Source organism: Pteropus alecto, unplaced genomic scaffold (genome assembly GCF_000325575.1).
Source record: "Pteropus alecto unplaced genomic scaffold, ASM32557v1 scaffold94, whole genome shotgun sequence".
Classification (NCBI taxonomy): Eukaryota; Metazoa; Chordata; class Mammalia; order Chiroptera; family Pteropodidae; genus Pteropus; species Pteropus alecto.
In genome coordinates this window covers 6031673-6052776 of record NW_006437736.1, presented here as the reverse complement: position 1 = coordinate 6052776, position 21104 = coordinate 6031673, and the positions used below count along the sequence as shown (strand labels likewise).

General features: G+C 45.5%; 1 protein-coding gene across 1 annotated transcript in view; it reads left to right on the top strand.

Moving 5' to 3' along the window:
• The window catches only part of STAB2 (stabilin 2), a 129589-nt gene that overhangs the window by 102260 nt on the left and 6225 nt on the right, over positions 1 to 21104 (top strand). Inside the window, exons 51-64 of the mRNA XM_006914703.2 lie at positions 415 to 504; positions 2629 to 2775; positions 4074 to 4130; positions 5207 to 5333; positions 6652 to 6801; positions 8821 to 8925; positions 10218 to 10325; positions 12076 to 12269; positions 13349 to 13490; positions 15217 to 15350; positions 16851 to 17016; positions 17161 to 17267; positions 19279 to 19398; positions 20305 to 20445. Coding sequence (XP_006914765.1) covers positions 415 to 504; positions 2629 to 2775; positions 4074 to 4130; positions 5207 to 5333; positions 6652 to 6801; positions 8821 to 8925; positions 10218 to 10325; positions 12076 to 12269; positions 13349 to 13490; positions 15217 to 15350; positions 16851 to 17016; positions 17161 to 17267; positions 19279 to 19398; positions 20305 to 20445 — 1788 coding nt within the window. The remainder of the gene's footprint in view (positions 1 to 414; positions 505 to 2628; positions 2776 to 4073; positions 4131 to 5206; positions 5334 to 6651; positions 6802 to 8820; positions 8926 to 10217; positions 10326 to 12075; positions 12270 to 13348; positions 13491 to 15216; positions 15351 to 16850; positions 17017 to 17160; positions 17268 to 19278; positions 19399 to 20304; positions 20446 to 21104) is intronic.

Sequence of the window (21104 nt, the reverse complement as noted above, 5' to 3'; positions counted from 1 at the left end):
ATTTCTAAGTAAGGTCACATTCTGAAGTAGTGGGGGTAGGGACTCCAATAATACTTGTGGAGGGATATAATTCAACCTATAACAGTACCCATGTCATCTTCCTAACACACTCATCCTGTCATTGGCTCCGTATTCCAAGATAGCATCTTCCATGGACTCCCAAGCATAGATGGGGGCTGAAGGGTGACTGAACACAGTCCAGCTGGTGGAGAGTTTCCCTACCGAAAGAATTTCCAGCTTCCTAGAAGGCTTGTGATTATGGTACCTTTTGATTATGTCTACCGTCATTTTAAAGCTGGAATCATTAGAACTCTTGGAAAGACTTGTATCTAAATTTGATTTGCCGGCAAAGCTCCTTTGGGCCCTTCTTCCGTCCAAATTTGGGGTATTCATGTGGCACCCTCATTCCTACAGGTTTCAGCGGCGGATCTCCCTAGATCTACTGCCTGGAAAACCCTGCAAGGTTCAGAGCTGAGTGTGAAGTGCGGAGCTGGCAGTGACATTGTGAGTACTGTCACCCAGGTGGAGGTTGGGAACACATTCTCGACATTCTCCAACCACTGCCCCTTCAAGGAAACGTTCATTTTTCCTCTGCGACAGCAAACTCTTTTCCCTCACTGCCTTGAGGGGTGTTTCCCCTGAGAGTAAACAAGTAAATATGAAAAACCTGATAAATCCTGGCCAGCCTAAGCCCTGGGAAGAAGTGTCAGGAAGCCCACATCCCTTACGCTCATGGAGGGCAATTTTTAGTTGGTGGTTTTAGTGTTTTGTTTTGTTTTGTTCCAGTGTGAGACGCTTCTCTGAAGCAGGAAAGTGCATTTCTTTTTTCCTTCCCAGCCCCTCTGTGGCCTCATCTCCAGCCCTCTCTTGGCAGTCCGAGAGAACCAGCTCCGGGTTCCACCTTCCCAGATCAGCCAACAAATTTGCAATTTCCACCTTCCCTGGCTAGTTCCTGAACAATTTTACCTTCCTATACAGAAGGTACTTCTGTATGATGAATGGATCTGATAGGATAGTAGTAGCTACATCCTATATCTTGCATATAATGGAAAACCCAAAATGATAGTGGCTTAAATATATAAGGGTTGCTCTCTCTTGTAAAAGAAATAGGAAGGTAGCCAATCCAGAGTTAGTATGATGGGTCGATGGGGGAAGCTCCTTCTGTCTTTCTGGTCTGCAGCACATGTTTCCAGCCTCAAAGTCACCTCGAGGTCCAACATGGCTGCTGGAGTTCCAGCCACCATGTCCACTTTCCAGGCAGTAAGAAGGAGGAAGGGCAAAAGAGGTACAGCTCCCAGATTAGTTGATTCACTTCAAGGGACTTTCTGAGAAGTCCCATACAACATTCTGTTTACATCTTATGATCAGCCAGAATTCCTTCGGTGTTTGAACTGAAATTGCATTGAATTAATAACTCAATATGAGAAATGTTAGCACCTTTATATTTCAACTTCTGGGAAATTATCCGAAGGTACTTACACTTTTGAGATCAGCTGTACTATGTCCATAGACCAAACTATACACCTATCAAAAAAATACAATAAGAATGCCCATTGCTTGTTCTATGCACTAATATAGCTTTCAGAGCATTTTGCAATGAATGTATTATTTCATTTGATCTTTATAACAACCCTATGCAATGCAATCATTAATCTTATTTACCTGGTGAAGAAAATTAAACCTCAGAGGAGTTCGGTGACTTGTCCACAGTCACAGTGCATAAGTAGAAGAAGAGAGATTTAACCAGTTTTCTAGTGTTCTTTCTGCTGATTCAAACTGTGTCCATCCCGTCAGTAGATGCTGATATTTATCTTTTTTTCTTTTCACAGAACGTTCAAAAAACATTTTGCTCCCTGGAGGGGAAAATATATCTGTCAACTTACTAATTGGGTGGACTTTAGGGAAGAAAGTGCTAATGTTGTTACAAGCATTAAGTGAAATAATATATCTAAAGCACAGTTTAGACAACACCTAGTACATGTGAAAAAGAAGTTATTGTTATCATTATAAAGTTAAAGCCCATCACTTGTGTATCCTGGAAATTTGTACCAGGCACGTGGCTAGGTGCTAGCACTAAGTAAGAAACATGAAGTGGCCATGTCAACAAAGTTTATCCTGAACCACAGACAGGTCATCCTTGCTCCACCCTGTCACTCCCACTGCCACTGTTTCTACTTTGGTAGAGGCGGTTTTACAGAGTGGCCAAGAGTGTGAGCTCAGAGGCTGATTTCCTGGGTGTGAATGCCTGCACCACTACTTACTGGCTGCACGACCTTGGGCAAGCTGTTTAACCCCTCATTGCTTCAGTTGTAAATGGGAATACTAGCAATAGTAACTACATCTTAGGGTTGTTATGAAGATTCAAAGAATTTGCACAGGCAAAGCACATAGAGCTGGACTTGGCACATAATACGTGTTCAGTGTTTCAGATATATATACGAATGGATGGACGGATGGATGGATGGATGGATGGATGGATGGATGGATGGAAGGAAGGATGGATAGATATCTGTTTTTTCTTAGTTTTGCAGGTATTGGCCACATAATATGGCCTAGGAAGAAGAAAAGTCTAAGGAGGATTGTTAACCTCTCTCTTTCTGTCTGTCTCCATCTCTTTCTCTCTCTCAGGGCGAGCTCTTCCTGAACGACCAAACATGCAGAATTGTACAGCGGGAGCTCTTGTTTGACCTGGGTGTGGCCTATGGCATTGACTGTCTACTGATTGATCCCACCCTGGGAGGCCGCTGTGACACTTTTGCCACATTCAATGTCTCGGTCAGTCCTAAAAATACTACTCTTTTTGTAGTAAGAGAACCTTGCACCAAAGAACAGCTCTCATGACAGCATGGACCCTGCTGTGAAACCACTGAGGGCTAGTCCTCAGTGAACCTAGGACCCGAAGATCAAAGGTCAAATGACAGTGTTCTTCAGATTCAGAATCAACAAGCATCTACCTAACCCTGCATGGCCTTGCACATTTTCCTTTATCCAGCCAGCCACCCATCCATCTATTCCCTCGCCAACATTTATTGGGTACCAACCATGTGCCACCTATTCTGCCAGTCATTTTCAAGCCCACCCATCCACTCAGCTGTTCACTCATTCATTCAACAAACATCTTTTGAGCTTCTGCCAAATTAAGCCATATGAAGTTGCCATATTTGACAGGGTGTGACTACAAAAATGGCAATTTCATATGGTTCAATCTAATATTATATCCCACCCACACTGTGATTAATTTGCTCACTCATTAACAACATTGACTGAACTATCGTAGGCCCTGCACTATATGACGCATTTCCACATTTCACACTCCTTCATCCACACAGTACCATTTATTGAGTTTAGCTCCACTGCTCATCCTATCTCTACAATAATCCAATAAGAGATGTAGTTGTCATCGCCTCTATCATGTAAATTTGGAAACTGAATCTCAAAGAGGTGAAGTGACTTACATGGCAAAGGCTGTTGATTTTAATACATGGCAACTTGTAGATATTCAGTAAATATTTCCAAAGTATTAAGATACCAGTCAGCCAAAGGAGATCAAATCCTAATTGTCTTTTCTGCTATAGATGTTGTGGCCTTCTTAACTTCCAAAGTATATTTGCACACATTTTTTCGGTTAATCATTTTTCCTCACCAATCCCCTGAAGATCAAATAGCAGCAAGAATTATCATTCCTGTTATATTGATCAGAAAACTAAAGATCAAAGAGTGTGATTGGCCAAAAGTATCACAGCTGATTTATAGTAGAACTGACACTTCATCCTCATTTCCCACCGCCGTGGTGCCGTATGCCTACATAAAACTGCCCTGGTCCACCTCTGCGTAACAGGGAACTTTAATCTCAAAGAACTAAACCAAAGAGCTGAGGTCCCAGACAGACCTTCAGAATTCTTTATGGCAAAGTTAGAATATGTTTGCTTTTATATCCTGGATCATAGCCAGAATCTTAATCAAGATTCAGTTCCTAGTCCACTCATCAAATCATTAACCAGAGCGTTTCCTTCTGTTTCCCAATGGTCTTAATTTTTAAGTTTTTTTTTTTTTTTTTTTTTTTTTAATACTAGGGGGATTGTGGGAGCTGTGTCTATACTCCCAGCTGCCCAAGGTGGACGAAACCAAAGGTAATTATTAATGTGGTGATAATGTTTAGAGAGCTACAGGTTTGTTTCATTATCAGACCTCAATATTCTGATAGGTGTGAGCATGTGTGCATGTGTGTAGTTATGTAGGTATGTTGTATAACTGTAATTTATGTCATTCTTTCAACAACCAGGCCAATGGGGTGAGAGATGAACATTCTTAACCCAGATAACCTGTCGACTTACCATTTGTCTTCTAAGAACTGTCTAGAAAAGTTATAGGATTATAGACCTAGAAGGACATCAAAAAGTATTATAATCATAAAATAATGGCTTCATTTTGTTGACTGTTATCCATGTCCCGGACTCTGTGCTGGGCCCTTTGTTTATATATTATCCCTATTCTTCATTCTAACACTCATACTAAAGTATCATTACTTCCACTTATGAAAAAAAATGAGCCTCAGGAAGGGTAGGCAGTCAGCCCAAGGCCATACAGCTCATTAGGAGCAAAGCTAGGAGTAGAGCCCACAAAGCAGTGTAAGACTGATGGTTAAGCCAATGAAATTTACAGTCCACGGATACGGGGTCAAATTCCAGTGAGGAATCTTTAGGAGATCACATAGTCTATACGTTTTTGCCTCTGTAAAATGTATAACAATTCTGTATATGGCTATTAATAAGTTTTTAAATGTGAATACAGAGCCTAGCTCATAGTAAGTGGTCGATGAATATTAGTTTTATTACTTATTACAAAGCCAAGTTCTTTCTACTCTACTAGTAAAGCCTCTAACAAAAACACCCCTCCCAGATGGTTTTGGGGCCTTGCCACAGACCACTCCCATGATAGAAAGCTACCTCTCCCCCACTTCTTCCCCAGGCAACCGCACCTTTCGCAAACACTCTAAAAGTCAGCCAGTCAGTCCTTCTTCTTAAAACTGAGAGAAAATATTTCTCTATCTGCACCCTCCCTCATTGATTTGCCTATCTACGCCCCCCAAGAAAAAAATTCCCTGTAAAGGCCATTGAGTCCCATTTTTTATTTGGGCAGTACCCAGATCCTCCACTGGGGGCGGACTAGAGCCCAAATCCAGGTGATGGTTCACTTCTTCCATCAGGGTGTGAAGCAGAAGTGTCTGTACAACCTGCCCTTCAAGAGGAACCTGGAAGGCTGCCGGCAGCAGTGTGCCCTGGTGATACAGCTCTCCAGGTGCTGCAAGGGCTACTTCGGGAGAGACTGTCAGGGTGAGGGCGCCTCCTACTACCATGAGATTCCGAAAGGACTGTACAATCACTGTGCAGCATTTGAAAGTTTTGAAAGTACCAAAATCATAAAGTATGTATGTTGGAGGATGGGGGTACATTTTTCCGAATGACACTAAGAAAAGATCCAAAAGCAATCGTTCTGAAGAGTTGTGTATCTTTCCTTTTACTTTTTTCTTTTGTCGTATTTTGTTTTTTAGAGTTGAGACTCTACTGTGCATGGATCATATCATGCTTTTTGTTTACCATTATATCATAAGACATTTCCCATGGTGCTAGAAACACCATATTTCATTTTGTACTGTAGTCCATGATACTAATAAGCACATGAATTTAAGTGTATCTGGTAGAATTCTACTTTGGCAGAGTACTATACTAAGATGATATGTGTAGACATTATTTCCGTAAAAAAAAAAAAAACCTGTTACAGGATGTATAACATCACCCCCCACCCTTAATTACCTCACCAGGAAAGGGATCCTTGTCAAAGGGCATTTAGGCCCATTCTGAACCCCCTGTGTCTAAATAAAACTTCTGACCGATAATATATCAACAACAGCAGTGTAACAAATGTCATAGTACTTCCCATCTGCCAGGCACTGTTTTAAGTGAGCACACTGATTGAGTGCTACTTCTCATATATATCAAGACATTTAAACCTCAGAGCAACCCCCTAAGTAGATTACATTGTTATCCCCATTTTACAAATGAGAAAATGGAGGCACAGGGAGGAGAAGAAGCAAACGCAGGGACTCACAGCGTGTCTGTAGAAGCCATGATTTTATCTACCATGCACACTCCATTCGCCCTGATCCAGTTGAGAAATTTCTGGGCTGGGAGTCCACACAATCACCCAGCCTCCACTCTCCATCACTGCAGTGTGAACCACTCATAAAAATTAGTGCTATTATATTTTTCCAATGCTTTATCTGTTCAAAATGTTCTGTTGTACCTCATTTGATCCCATGTCACAACATGGTATGGGTCAAGTGGGTACTTTATCATCGTCATCATCGTCGTGATCTAAACTAGAGCTAAGAGAACTGAAGCTCAGAGAAAATTTGTTATTCAAGCCAGACTGACCCCAAAGCCAGTTCTTCTGACCCCCAAAATACAGTGTCTGGTACAGTACATTGCCCTGCCAAGGTGGGATCCTATCAAATACATTTAAGTTCATGTCCTAAACGTCATGACACTATGTGTTGTAAAGGAGGTTGGAACCCACAGCTGAGGAGGGGTTAACAGCATATTTACAAAGGCTGGGGAGACTGTTGAGTCCCCATGGTTTCATCTCTTCCAGCCTGCCCCGGAGGACCGGACACCCCATGTAATAACCGGGGTGTCTGCCTCGATCAGTACTCGGCCACTGGAGAATGTAAATGCAACACCGGCTTCAATGGGACGGCGTGTGAGCTGTGCTGGCCAGGGAGATTTGGGCCTGACTGTCAGCGTATGTAGTACCCACTCCCCTGTGCTTTTGCCTGTTCAACTGTGTGCTCCCATCATCCACGACATCTTCCTAACCTGGAAGCATCCTTCTTCTCCTCTCTCCCAGCCTCCCACCACCCATCTGCCTGCCCTTACATGCTTTTTCTCTCCTTGGATGTATTCCCAGTTTCCATCCAATGAAAGAGCTTCATCTCTAAAAGTGAAACTCACATCCCCTGCAGCCACCAAGACAAGCTGTGGCTGAACAACATTCATTCATTCTATTATTCAACCAACGTATATTACTGAGTCCTTACAAATATTGATAGATAACATTTATGGAGTGCCTACTATGTACCAGGCAGACACATTTTTCCATTTAATCTTTATAGCAGCCCTTTTAAGGTAGGTACTGTTATTATTCCCACTTAGCAAATGAGAAAACTGAGGCACAAAGAGGCTAAGTGACTTGCTCAAAAGCCAGGAATTGTTCTAAGGTGTGAGGATACAGCGGTGTGGGGAGGAGGCAAAAATCTCAGGTCTCAAGGAGTGTATATTCAAAGGGAGGGGACAGATAAAAACTGCAGAAGCAAAAATAATTATAAAAAAAACAGAACAAGGTAAAGGGGATCGAGAAAAAAAGGCACTGTTTTAGAAGTCATCTCACCCAGGGACAATTTGAGTAGAGACCTCGGAGAAGTGAGGGGACCAGGATATGGACCACAGCTCTGTCCAAACTTTCAGCAGCGCTGGAAATGTTCAATGACGCGGTTACCATCAGGAATGGTGGCTACTAGCCACCTGTGGCCACTGAGCACTCAAAACGTGTGACTGACTCATTGACTTTTAAATTTTAATTCGTATAAATAGTCACATGTGGTGAGTGGCTGCTGTGCCGGACAGTGCAGACAAGGGGAATGGCTTTCCTGAGAAGAGAGATGAGCAAGGGCCAAGGCCCTGAGGCAGGAGCAGCCTTGACACGCGACGGACAGCAAAGAGGCCAGGCTGGCCGAGCAGAGTGAGCAAAGAAGAGGAAGAGAGGAAGGAAATGACATCTGAATGTCGCAGGAGCCAGATTGCGTAGGAGCTTCTCGGCCAGAGAAAGATCTCCGGCATCTTTCTTAGTGCAGCGCGGCCAGCAGAGGGTTGTGAAGGCAGGAGCGTCATGAGCAGATGAGAGAGGACAGCTGCCGCTGCCCTGTGGAGAGTGTACTGCAGGAGAGCAAGAGCGGAAGCAGGGCCACCTTTGGGGGAGCTAATGCGACAGTCGACCAGATTGCGTAGGAGCTTCTCGGCCAGAGAAAGATCTCCGGCATCTTTCTTAGTGCAGCGCGGCCAGCAGAGGGATGTGAAGGCAGGAGCGTCATGAGCAGATGAGAGAGGACGGCTGCCGCTGCCCTGTGGAGAGTGTACTGCAGGAGAGCAAGAGCGGAAGCAGGGCCACCTTTGGGGGAGCTAATGCGACAGACAGTCGTGGTGACAGCTGGTGCTGCCTCGGGCTAGGGTGGCGGTGCTGGAGGTGGAGAGAGGTAGAGGGATTGGTTCGTAGCTTGAAGATTTTACTGTTAAATACGTTTCTCTGTTAGGAGAGCCGGGTAAGGCTCTTTCCCCCTTCTATGCTGTCACGTACCCCATCACATTCTCTACTGCTGTGTCTGTAACACGCCACATTTATAGTGACATGGTCAATAGGCAATTACTCCTAGACTATAAGCTCCATGAGAAGCGGGACCGTATCTCTTATGTTTTCCACTGTAACCTCATTTCCTAGTAGCGTCTGTTCCATGATAGCCACTGAATAGGATATTTTTGAATGTTGGAAGGAAGGGAGGAAGGGAGGGAAGGAGGGAGGAAGGAAGGAAGGAGGGAAGAAAGGAAGGAAGGAAGGAAGGAAGGAAGGAAGGAAGGAAGGAAGGAAGGAAGGGCAAAAGCATGGTGCCTCCCACACTGCCAACATAGCCAACAGGTGGTGAGCGAGCTGGTTGATTGGACTTCAATCCCTGATCACTGATTTCTGATCATACTCCAATTTGCTTTACAGCCTGTAGCTGCTCAGACCACGGACAGTGTGATGAAGGGATCACAGGCTCCGGGCAGTGCCTCTGTGAAGCAGGATGGACAGGCCGCTTCTGTGACACTCGGGCAGGTCTGTCATGGGAGTGGTCAGCCGCCAGTAGCACCAAGCTGCAGTAGACCCTGCTGAGAACATCCTGCTGAGGTTGGGGGCCTGAGCAACACCTGAAAAAAGGAAAAGCTAACACAGCAGGCGTTCCCTTTTCCATGTGGAAAAGATGACCTGGATATGGCCCAGGCATCAGGAGGTTTGGCAATTTGAAGGAAAAGTAGATGAAAAGATTTAATTTAGACCCTTGAAATCAGCATGCAGTCCTGGGCTCCCATGGAAGGACCCAACCCAGGCAAAGAATATAGGATCAGCAGAAATGGGGGGCATGGTCCTGGGCCCAGGTGAGCACAGACACACAAGCTGAGCGATTTCATAGGAAACGCACAGCTTTGAAGCCCAAAATTTGACCCCTGATTCTGCTACTTACTAAACAAATGGCCTTAGGTAACCCACCCCTTCTGAACCTTGATACGCTCATCCTTAAAGGCAAGTGCATATTGCACACTCCACGGGGGAGGATTGTTGTCGAGGGTCAAGGGTCATATTACGAAGCGCCCAGTGTGTGTGGGCACTTGGAAAGAGTAGCTGCCATTGTCATTGTCATCATTATCATTGCCATAGTCTCAAGCCTTACTGAGTAGTCAATGGTATAAATCATACCCAAAGCCTTATGTTCTTTGATCTAAGATGTGAAGGTTAAATTCTCTCAGCGAATCAGTGTCATTTCGTCCTCCTTGGGGTCAGAAGGGCAGGACTAAGCTCTTCCCATGGGCTTTGGCAACCTGAAGTTCCCGAATTCCAACAATACCCTTAACTTAGTTCCTTGTCCTCCCTTCTCCTCCTCCTCCCCTAATCCCTAACTGTCTTGTGGCTTGGTGCTGCCTGTTGATGCGACAGCCCCATCTAGTCACAAAAGCCCCAGACTTCTCTCAGACTTAGTAGTACCCTCAGAAGGCTGTGGGATTTCTGCTCCAATTTAACCCCTCTGTCCAGAACCGTATTCCCTCAGGACCAGAGAGCTCATCTGCCAAATTCATCTTTGCTAGCAAATTTTGAAGTATCAAGTTTTAATTAGTTTCCCCTGAAGATGACATATTTGCATTTTTATCTGATTAACACTGCAGAAATGAGGTCTTAATATGAAGGAGTAATTCTCAGAATCTCCAGGCTGGGAGGGACCTTAGCAAGTCACCCCACCCTCTCACTATAAGGCGACACTTTCGAAACACAGTGGCAGGCCAGAGAGTCTTGGGGATGACACCTTAGGTGGAGCAACCCTTCTCATCCCTACGCAGTGACCTTTGTCTTTGCAGTTCTGCCCCCAGTGTGCACACCTCCTTGTTCTGCTCACGCCACCTGTAAGGAGAACAACACGTGTGAGTGTAACCTGAATTACGAAGGAGATGGACTAACGTGCACAGGTGAGTCCCCTTCTCGCCCATGAGTGAAACAGCAGCCAGGTGCAGGAGCGGAGTGAGACTCGGTCAGAATGCCTGGGCTCCATCCTGGCCCTTCTACTTCCTGCCCAGGTCACTTAGTGATACCTACCCTCTCTGGGTTTGCTATTAATGGGTTTGCTCACACCAGAACTGCCTGCTTCCCAAATCGTGGTTTTGAAATTGCGTTGCAAACTGCGATGTACTTTATTTCATAGTGTTTTTCTAACTATGAGTAATGCAGTCTTACTTCAAAAAATTCAGAAAATACGTTACAATATTTAAAAAGCAACAGTTAAACTAATATATACTTTTACCACTCCGTGAGAACCACTCTGAACTTTGCAATGTCCATCTTCAGTGGTTAGGATATTCAGTGGTTAGCCACACACAGACCCAAATGGACAGTGGCATAAACAAGATGTTTAGATGTTTATTTTTATCTCATATAACAGTTTGGCAGGAGGCATCCAGGGCTACATAGGGTGTCACTCTGAAAAGTCATCTGAGAGCCCAGACTCTTTCTATTTTCTTGCTCTGCCATCAGTCACTTGCCGGGCCCATGATGGCTACTACCATGAACACATCCCAGGCAGCAGGATGGAGCCCAAGAGGAAGGAGATAAACCTCCTTTCCTTTAAGGACACACCCAGTAATTGCTAAAATCCAGTCTGCTCTTTTCCCATTGGTTGGACCCTCATCATCTGTCACATCTAGCAGCAAGGGAGCCTGGGAAATATAGTCTTTCATTGGGCAACTGTGAGCCCAGCTAAAAATCTATTACTATATATAAAGGAGACAGTAGGTATTGGCGAAAGCTACCAGTCTTGGCCACAAGTACTTTCTTTTATCATAAAGATAAATATTCATATAGAGATATAGATTTTCTTTTTTTAAAAAAAAAAAAAAAGGGGGGGAGGTCTTGCTATACCTGCTGTTTTGTAGTGTGCTACAGGTAGTCCAGAAGTGGGTCAGCACTTAACGGTGGCAGCAAAGACCCAGGTCTGTCTTTCTGCCCTGCCAACCTCAGGGTGAAGCCTTTTGTCCTCATGTCCATTCTCTCGGGGTCTCAAGTGGCTGCCACGTCTCCAGGCAAAAAGACAGGCAAGAGAAATCAGATGGCTTTTCAGCTACTCCTGAGGCTAGAGATAATATATTACTGAATTAAAATTTGGAGGGTTTTGAAAACAAAGATCCTAAGAGGCAGCATCACACAGCTGGGAAAGCATGGGCTGTGGAGTCAAACCAAATTGGGTTTAAATCTCAGCCCCGCCACGCTTTAGCTGTTTTCCCTGTCAGGTCAGTGAAGTTCTCTGAGTTTCCGTTTATTCATCTGTAGGCTGGGAATACAATGTCTATCTCACAGGTGCTCAGTAGTGCACGAACCCTACACATACTTATACACACAGGTTAACTGTCCTAACATTAGAAACCCAAACTCACTTTTTTATTTTGAATAATTTTAGTAGAAAATGATTACCAAAGTGGAGCCTAGAAGTATGTGACATAGGGGACAGAAGCGGACAGATATCTTCAGGCCTGGTCTAGGGTACTAGCTACAGGGTATTAGTGTTGGCAAAGGCTAACACAGAGACCGCAGCGCATGGGGAGAGAAGGTGCCGACACGTTGGGGCCCATTCACTCCCTTGGTGTTACTCATCCTGTGACCCATACTCCCTAATCCGAAGCCCCAGTTACACAGTAGCTCACTGAGCCCTCTCTCCTGCTCTTGCAGTTGTGGATTTCTGCAAACAGAACAACGGGGGCTGTGCCAAGGTCGCCAAGTGCTCCCAGAAGGGCACAAAGGTGTCCTGCAGCTGCTCGAAGGGGTACCAAGGGGATGGCCACAGCTGCACAGAGATAGACCCCTGTGCGGACGGCCTCAACGGCGGGTGTCATGAGCATGCCACCTGCAAGATGACCGGCCCGGTGAGTCTCTCCTCCTCAGGAAATTTGAGAGCAGTTTCTTGTGCCTCACTCAGCCTTGCTTCTCTACTCGTCTTGCCCTGCAGCCTCTTCCTAGGCATTCTTCCCACCTGGGTCTATTTTTTCTTAAGTGGGCAGGCGAAATGCAAGGTGATATTCTAAGCAATAAAAGGACATGAGAAAGCCACAGAAAGCCTATCGTTTAGTGGATAGACGTGTACCAACACTAAGTTCTTAGTTTTGACAAGTGTACTGTGGTTATGTAAGATGCTAACATTCGGAGAAACTGGGTAGAGAGTCAATGGGACCTCCCTCTGCTATCTTGCACCTTTTCTAAACTCCAAAATTATTCAAAATAAAAAAGTGTATTAAAATTTTTTTAAAAAGCTGGTCAGAAACGGCAGGAAAAGTGCAGGTTTGGGCACTCCCTCGAGCCTTTCTAGAATGGAATCAGTGCCCTGTTTGTTTATCTGGTGGGAAGAGAAGATGGTGGAGGGTAATGTCCCTGGGGTTATCAGCATGAACTTTGAGTCTAGGCTCCTGCACTTACATGCTGTGTGGCCTGGAGCTGACTACTTAATCTCTCTGAGCCTGTTTCCTCATTTGCAAAGTAGACCCTCTAGAATTATTGTGGAAATTAAATGAGATCATTCATTGATTCAAGAAATGGTCTTCAAACGTCTACTATGCATTGTCGCAGGGATGTAGCAATAAAAATTCTATATATGAACGAGTCAAGGGAGGGGGCAGTGCTCAGTGCAGAAACAAATGTACAGGATATGTCAGAGAGCACCCAGTCGGGGGGAACATAATCGGGCCAATGTGATGGAAGCGGCTGGGAGAGCTACTTTATTCAGGGGCATCAGAGAGGCTCTCTCCAGGGAGGCAACTTATGAGCTGAGACATAAAGGATGACATTTCATCATGAGCCTGTACAAACACAACGCGTCCCACCGGACAGGAGAGATGATTATTCTTGGTCCTTCCACATATCTCCTATGCTGGATGGTGGCCCGCGGAGCACTTGTGCGTCCTGGGATCCTAGAGAAAGGGCTTTTTCATCTTTTCCTCTCTCCCCACAGGGCAAGAAGAAGTGCGAATGTAAAAGTCATTACGTGGGGGACGGGCTGGACTGCGAGCCAGAGCAGCTGCCCATTGACCGCTGCTTACAAGACAACGGGCAGTGCCACGCCGATGCCAGCTGTGCCGACCTGCATTTCCAGGGTCAGTGTGGCTAGGGGCTGCTGGCCCAAAGCGCTTGGTTTTCAGGCTTGGGGGAGGGATCTGTGCAAGGGCGAAAGAAAAAAATTTTTTAACTTAAAATTTTTAATTTGTTTTTTAAATTTTAATTTAAATTTTAATTCGAATTTTTAAAATGAAAAACTGGGAACCAAACAGCCCAAGCATTGGCCGGACCCAGGGCCCAGGAGGCAGTGGGCCTCTGTAGTGGAGGGTCCACGTAAACTCAGAACTGGACCCTGAGCCTCGAGAACCAGGAGGGAGCTCGAAGGTCGTCTCTCATGAGTTTTCTTTGCTTTCTGCAAGTTGCTTAGTAACCCCTGCAACCAGTTGATTGGAACTGAATCTGAAGAGCATAATTTAGGGTTTACATAACCAAAGAGGAAGCACCTGCTACATTCAGAAGCAATTTCTTAGCAACTGTTTTGATAGTAGCACATTAATTGGCATAGGCCCCACTCACTTCCAAGGATGATTTGAATGTCTGATAATAAACTCACAGGCATAATGAAGCTGAGAAGTACAGAGGGGCAGGCATTTGGGCATCTTGGAGGAAAGCCCAAAAGGACCCAAATACTCGTTCTGAGCCAGGGTGAGGAGGGGCCTCAGAGGTTCAGAAAGCGATTCAGGGCACTGCATCTTATGGCTGATGGGATGTCTCTGACTAGGTTGGTTCTGCTTTACAGACATGATGATTTTAGTGAAGCAGTTTTTACACATTTAAATAATAACTATTGACTTAATACCTGTTATATACTGTCTTAGTCCATCTGGGCTGCTACAGTAAAGTACCATAGTTTGGGTGGCTTATAAACAACAAATTTATTTCTCACAGTTCTCGAAGCTGGAGATCTGAGATCAGAATGCCAGCACGCAGGCTTCTAGTGAGGGCCGTCTTCTAGGGTGCAGACTGCCAACTTCTCATTGTGTCTCGCATGGCAGAAGAGGCAAGGGAGCTCTCTGGGGTCCCTTTTATAAGGGCACTAATCCCATTCGTGAGGGCTCCACCGTCACAACCTCATCACTTCCCAAAGGCCTCACTTCCTAATACCATCCCATTGGGGGTTAGGATTTCAATATATGAACATTGGGGGGACACAAACATTCTGTCCATAACATATATCAAGTCCTAAGACCCCTCAAATTTCTTTGAGAGATGAGATAGAGGATGCGTATTAGCAGAGAAAATATCTAGGATATATAACATTGTCTGCTTTCAAGGAGATGCCCAATGTAGCTGAAATTTTTATCATACCAGGAAAAGAAAGTATTAAGACAGAAGACAGCAATTTGTCTGATGCTGATGATGCAACTGAAATGAGACAGAAAATGAGACAAAAATTGAAAGCAGGGACTCGAACAGATATTTGCACATCCATGTTCACAGCCGCATATTCACAATAGCCAAAAGGTAGAAACAAGCCAAATGTCCATCAACAAATAAATGAATAAACAAAATGTAATATATCCATATAATGGGATATTATTCAGCTTAGAAAAGAAATGAAATTCTGATACATGCTACAACATGAAGGAACCTTGAAAACAGCACCCTATCTAAAATAAGCCAAACACGAAAGGACAAATTTATGATGCCACATATAGAGACTCGGTAGATTGTCTTCCACTTTAAAGTCCTTCAAAGTCCTTCGCAGGAAGTACTGCCAACCAGGCAGGCTGACCTGGGCGATGCCTCACCTTCCCCTGCCAGATTCCACCGTTGGCGTGTTCCATCTTCGCTCTCCACTGGGCCAGTACAAGCTGACCTTTGACAAAGCCAAAGAGGCCTGTGCCAACGAAGCTGCAACCATGGCAACCTACAACCAGCTGTCCTATGCTCAGAAGGTGGGTCCCCAGTTAGTGGCACCATGCAGGCAGGATCTGCTGGGAGGAGCTAAGCACTCTTCTTACCATGGGGAGACTTAGGCTGTTGCCTTCTTGGACGGGGGTACAGGAAGCTCCTGGAGCTATAATGATTTGTCACATCCTTTAAAGTGTCTACAATGTGAAGGGTGGTTTGTTGATATTACTGTCCATCCTTACAACATCCCTGGAGGTACAAATAGGGCAACCAACGCTCTGAAAAGTTAAATAATGTGCCCAATGTCACCCAGATAAGAAGTGCCAGATCCAGTATTCAAATGTGCCCTGACTCCAAAAGTCTGTTTTCTACCATGGCATTCAACTGCCAAGACAGAGGTACAGAATGAGAGTGCATAGCTCACAGCTGAGAACCGGAAAGAGATCAATAACCACAAGGCTTGGATCTCCCTGAACCCACAAAGCAGTCGAATTTCTCTGAAATAGCTAGAGCTCTCTATGTCTGGAGGGGCTGTGAAGTGGATTGCCCCAGCTCAGCCACAGCCAGGCAGGAAATGGAGCTCTGGCCAGCGCTGCTCTCTTGGCCTCTAAAACCAGAAGCCCTGTCTATTGGGAAAGGCCAGCATCTTGAAGGTACCTGCTAGTGACTGCCTACTGCCTTAGAGGAGGTGATTTTTTGCTCTTCCTTCAACCTCCGTCACTACCAACTCTCTCCACCTTTCTTCAGACCTGATGTTTCTTTACCAAGGAGCAAAGCCTTTGATGCCAGAACCAGCATCTTTGAGGGGCTGAATTTCTGCTCTCCTGCTTGCTGGTTGTTTGGCCTTGATCAAGCCATTGCAACCTCTGTGCTACTTGGGATGTTTATAGGAGGACTAAAGGCGATAGGGCACAGTGACTGGCACACAGTAGGAGCTCAGTTGTTAAGAGTAAAAGCTCTAGAGTAGACTACCTGGGTATGAATCTCAGGGCTGTGTGACTTGGAGCAAGTTACTCAATTCTTCTTTGCCTCAGTTTTCTCAATTATATGATAGGGATCTTTTTAAGTTCCTATCTCAAAGTCTTGATGACACATGAAAAGCCCTTGCAATAGAACCTGGCTCAGAATAAGCTCTCAGTAAGTGTTATGGTGATGATGATGGTGATCACAGTGAGGATGATGATAATGGTGGTGATGGTGATGATGATGGTGGTGATGATCAACAGGGCTCTATCAACTCATAAGCAGAAGAATTTGCACTCAGGGTTAAATGGCTGATAGCAAATCCTTAAGAGTGGAGAGAAGAGAAATGAGTGTGAAGGATTCAGGCACCTATAAGAAAGAGAAGGCACCACTTTCATTCATCCAATGGCTTAATCGACAAAAACTTAATGAGCACCTACTATGTTTCAGGCTTAGGGACACAGTAGGCAAAATGAGACTCCATAGAGTTTACAGTCTGATGGGGGAATCAGATGTTAACCACAGGAGCCCACAACAAATATGAAATTGCAACTGATCTGTGGCCACATGTGTCCCTACAGGCCAAGTACCACCTCTGTTCGGCAGGCTGGCTTGAGAGTGGGCGGGTCGCCTACCCCACAGCCTATGCCTCCCAGAACTGTGGCTCCGGCGTCGTTGGGATAGTGGACTATGGACCAAGAAACAATAAGAGTGAAATGTGGGATGTCTTCTGCTACCGGATGAAAGGTAACTGCCCCAGCTATACTTCAGATTCCAGGCCATGAAGCTGCCGAGCAATCCTCAGCCTGGCCAGCCAATCTCCCAGGGTGAGCTTGGCAGCCCAGATCCCTGCCTCACTGCAGTGGGACCCCATGTGCTCCTGCCTTCCAGATGTGAACTGCACCTGTAAGGTGGGCTACGTGGGAGATGGCTTCTCGTGCAGTGGGAATCTGTTGCAGGTCCTGATGTCCTTCCCCTCACTCACAAACTTCCTGATGGTACGTACCATGTCTGTTTGCTTTCACCTCAGGGAAGGAGGGGTTGCTTCAAAGCAAGTATGATAGAAAGGTAAGTCCTGGAATGAAGGCAAAGGCTCATAGTCGTGGTTAAGAGCATGGACACTAGACCACATGGTCTGAATTTGAAGCTTGGGTTTGCCACTTGTTGCTTCACCTTAAAGTTACTTTCCTCTCTGGGCCTCAGTTTCCTCATCTGTAAAATGGAAATAATGAAAGCACCAACCTCATAGGGTCATTGCGATAATTAAATGAGTTAATATTTATAAAGCACTTAGACCCGTGGCTAGCACGTGGAAAATGCTATATTGATGTTAGTAGTATTATTATCTCTATTTGCATCTAGATTGGCTTAAAAGTCTGATCTACAGAAATGAGATGCTCTTTTGTCTTCATGGGCAGGGTGGGACACAATGAGCTAAGCTTGCTTGGTGATCACCCAGTGAGCCAAATTACCGACATGATGTCAGCTTGCATTTTGCACTGCACTTAAAAGTCACTTCAATATTCTGCAAGTTGTGTCTAACGAAGAGGAAGCCTTCTTCCTTGGAGAAGGATTTGTTATTGACTGATCTAAGAACTGAGCTAATAATAACAATAACAAGAATAGGTAACATTTCTTGAGCATTTACTTTGCACTGGGCACCATACTGAGCCCTCTCAGAGCACTTTTCACTCAGTCCACAGAATGTAAGCTCTGTAAGGGAAAAGATTTTCTCTGCTTGTGGCTGGCATATAGTAGGTGCTCAGTAAATACTTGTTAGAAGGAATAAATCCTCATGCAACCTTATAATGTCACTTCCATTATTCCCATTTTGTAGATAAAGAAATTGAGACTTAGCAAGGTCAAGGACACAGCCAAGGAGCGTGGACTAGGCATAAATATAGGGCTTTCAGGATCAAGGCAAAAGTTAGAAGGAGAACCCCAAAATGGTGAGTCATTGTCCACAGACCAAAGGTATCAACCTAACTGGTATAAAAATCAGGATTACCATAAATAGTCTAAAGAAAAACACCCAAACCAACATTTCTATGTGGGAGCTTGTGGCAGCATGTCAGAGAAAAGACAGTATCAGAATAAAACCCACTGGCTGTTTGTCCTTCAGCAAATTAATTTCTCAGGGCATGAGGAGTCCTGTCTGCACAAAGACAGAGTTGAACGGGATAGTGTGATTTCTTAAAATTTGTTCAGTGTGTATTTATCGTGTGCTTGATATGTCAGTGAACAAAATAAACCCAGAAAATAAACAGAATAAGCAAGTAAATAATGTCGAATGCTAGTAGACGATACATACTACGGCGGGGAAAGTAGAGCAGGGAGGTGAGGTGTGGGGGAGGGGTGCCGCAGTCCTCCTATTTTGCAGAAAATGAAGAGGGAAGGCTTAGTGAGAAGGTGACATCTGAGTAAAGTGTGAACAGAGGAGAGGGAGTCAGCCATGCCGATTCGGGGAAAGAATGTTCCAGGTGGAAGGAACATCCAGGCAAAGGCTGAAAGGCGGGAGTGTGCCAGGCAAATTGGAGGGATAGCGAGGAAGCTGGTACGGCCGGAGCAGAGTGAGTGAGAGAGAGAGGGGAGCTGGGCACAGGGTCAGCGGGGCAGCAGTGCCCAGGTGGTTTGGGCCTCGTGGGCCGTTTTAAGGACTTTGATGTTTCCTCTGAGCGAAGCCAGGGACATTGCAGGGTTTTGACAAGAGGAGACTCAAGATTTGACTTACCATTTCCAAGAGCTGCGTGGGCTGCCAAGTCTTCTGGGCTTATTAGGAACTGACCTGTCAATTCGCAGCATATTGAGAATGGTCCATGATGAGGCTGTGACTTGAGACCTTGGGATTCTTTGCGGAAAAGTGCACCCAAAACCCCCACAGAGTAGTCAGAAGAGACAGCAGAAGAGTGAGGCTAATGGCAGGAATATTCCCAGACGCGAGCCTCTCCAGCCACTGCTGTCCTTACACACCAGAGCTGGCACATCTGATGGCTTCCTTCCTCTCCCCAGGGAGTGCTGGCCTATTCCAACAGCTCAGCCAGAGGCCGGGCGTTTCTGAAACACCTGACTGACCTGTCAACTCGCAGCACCCTCTTCGTGCCACAGAACAGCGGGCTGGGGGAAAATGAGGTGAGTTGGGTCTCCGGCGCCTGTGCCGTAGACTAGCACTTCTAAACAGAATCAGTTACGTACGATCACAGTGATGCTATGTCACAACCCCCGCCAAAACTCAGTGGTGGCTACACATTTATTGAGTTTTCACATCTGCAGATTGGCTGGAGTTCCTCCGGTCTTGGCCAGGCAGGCTCACCTGTCTGAGATGGGCTGGCTAGCAGCTGATCTAGGCTGGCCTGGCTGGGGCTGCGCTCCGCAGGGCTCACCCTCCAGCAGGCTAGCCCGGGCATTCTCATGGCGATGGCAGGAAGTGGTGAGAGCAAGCCCGATCCGGCCAGTCCTGCCTGGTCACATTTGCTAATATGTCACTGGCCCAAGAAGTCACATGGCTGAGCCCAAAGTTAGAGTGGGAGGCTTTCAGAGTTACATGGCAAAGGCCAAGGCTATAGGCACGGGTGAAGAACCAGGGCCACTGATGCGACCAGTCTGCCACACCAAACTTCATCACGTCATGGCACACAGGAACGGGCAGTGTTTACTCAGTCCTCCCACGGATGGCTGACCTGTAGGCTCTGATAGCCCCAGGCCCTACTCACCCCTCACCCCTAATGGCTGAGAGGAGCAACACCTCTGCCCACTTGTTACCCTCTCAAGGCTCACTTCTCCCAGGACACCATCAGGAAGCTCTGCTTGGATCATAAAGATGACTTTCAATGCACATCCTAGCGAGAGGTGAGCCTCTAGCATGGCCCAGACAACCAAAAGCCTGAAAAACACTTGACATTTCGTCATCTCCACATGGAGGCAGAAAAGCCAAGGCCATGAGAAGTGACTTTTTTTTTCCTGTGTCATCCTTATCGTTAAAAAGAAAAATATTGTTTGGCCCTTCAGAACTATCTTGTGTTTCTCCTTTCCTCTCAGACGCTGTCTGGGCGGGACATCGAGCACCACTTCGCCAATGTCAGCATCTTTTTTTACAATGACCTTGTCAACGGTACCATCCTGCAAACTAGGCTGGGAAGCCAGCTGCTCATCACCTCCAGCCAGGATCAGGGCCAACTGGTATGAAAAGTCTTCTGGGCTTATTAGGAAAACTGGAGATAATATATGCCCACTATCATAATGTGAAACTACACTCTTAACCTGCATGTAGCAGATGGTATTAGCTGCACACCATAGCACATCACACAAACTATTAGGCCACCCTTATTCGTTGGAAAATAAGCCATTGGTGAGGACCAGTCTCAGAAGTTGGTAATGAGGGACTGTAAATGAAACCACCTTAAAGCCGTCTGATTCTCTGCCTTCGTTTCTGTCAGACTATCAGCCTATCCCAGGCATGAACATGTAAGCCTTGAAGTAAATGACCCTACTATGAAAACCACTTCTGCCACTTACTAGCTGTAGGAACTTAGACCAGTTATCCAACTTCTCTGTGTCCCAATTTCCCTGTCTTAAAAATGGGAATGATGGTGACGTGTGGATGATGTTGACAATGATGGTGATGATGATATCGGTAGCAGTGGTGGCCGTGATGGTGATGGCGATGATAGTGATGGTGATGTTGGTGATGATGGTGATGGTGACATTAATTTTGATAATAGTGATTGTGGTGATGCTGTTAATGATGGTGATGGTGTTGATGTTGAGACAATGGTGGTAGTAATGATATTAATGGTGATGGTGATGATTATGATTATTTTGATGGTGGTGGTGGTGGT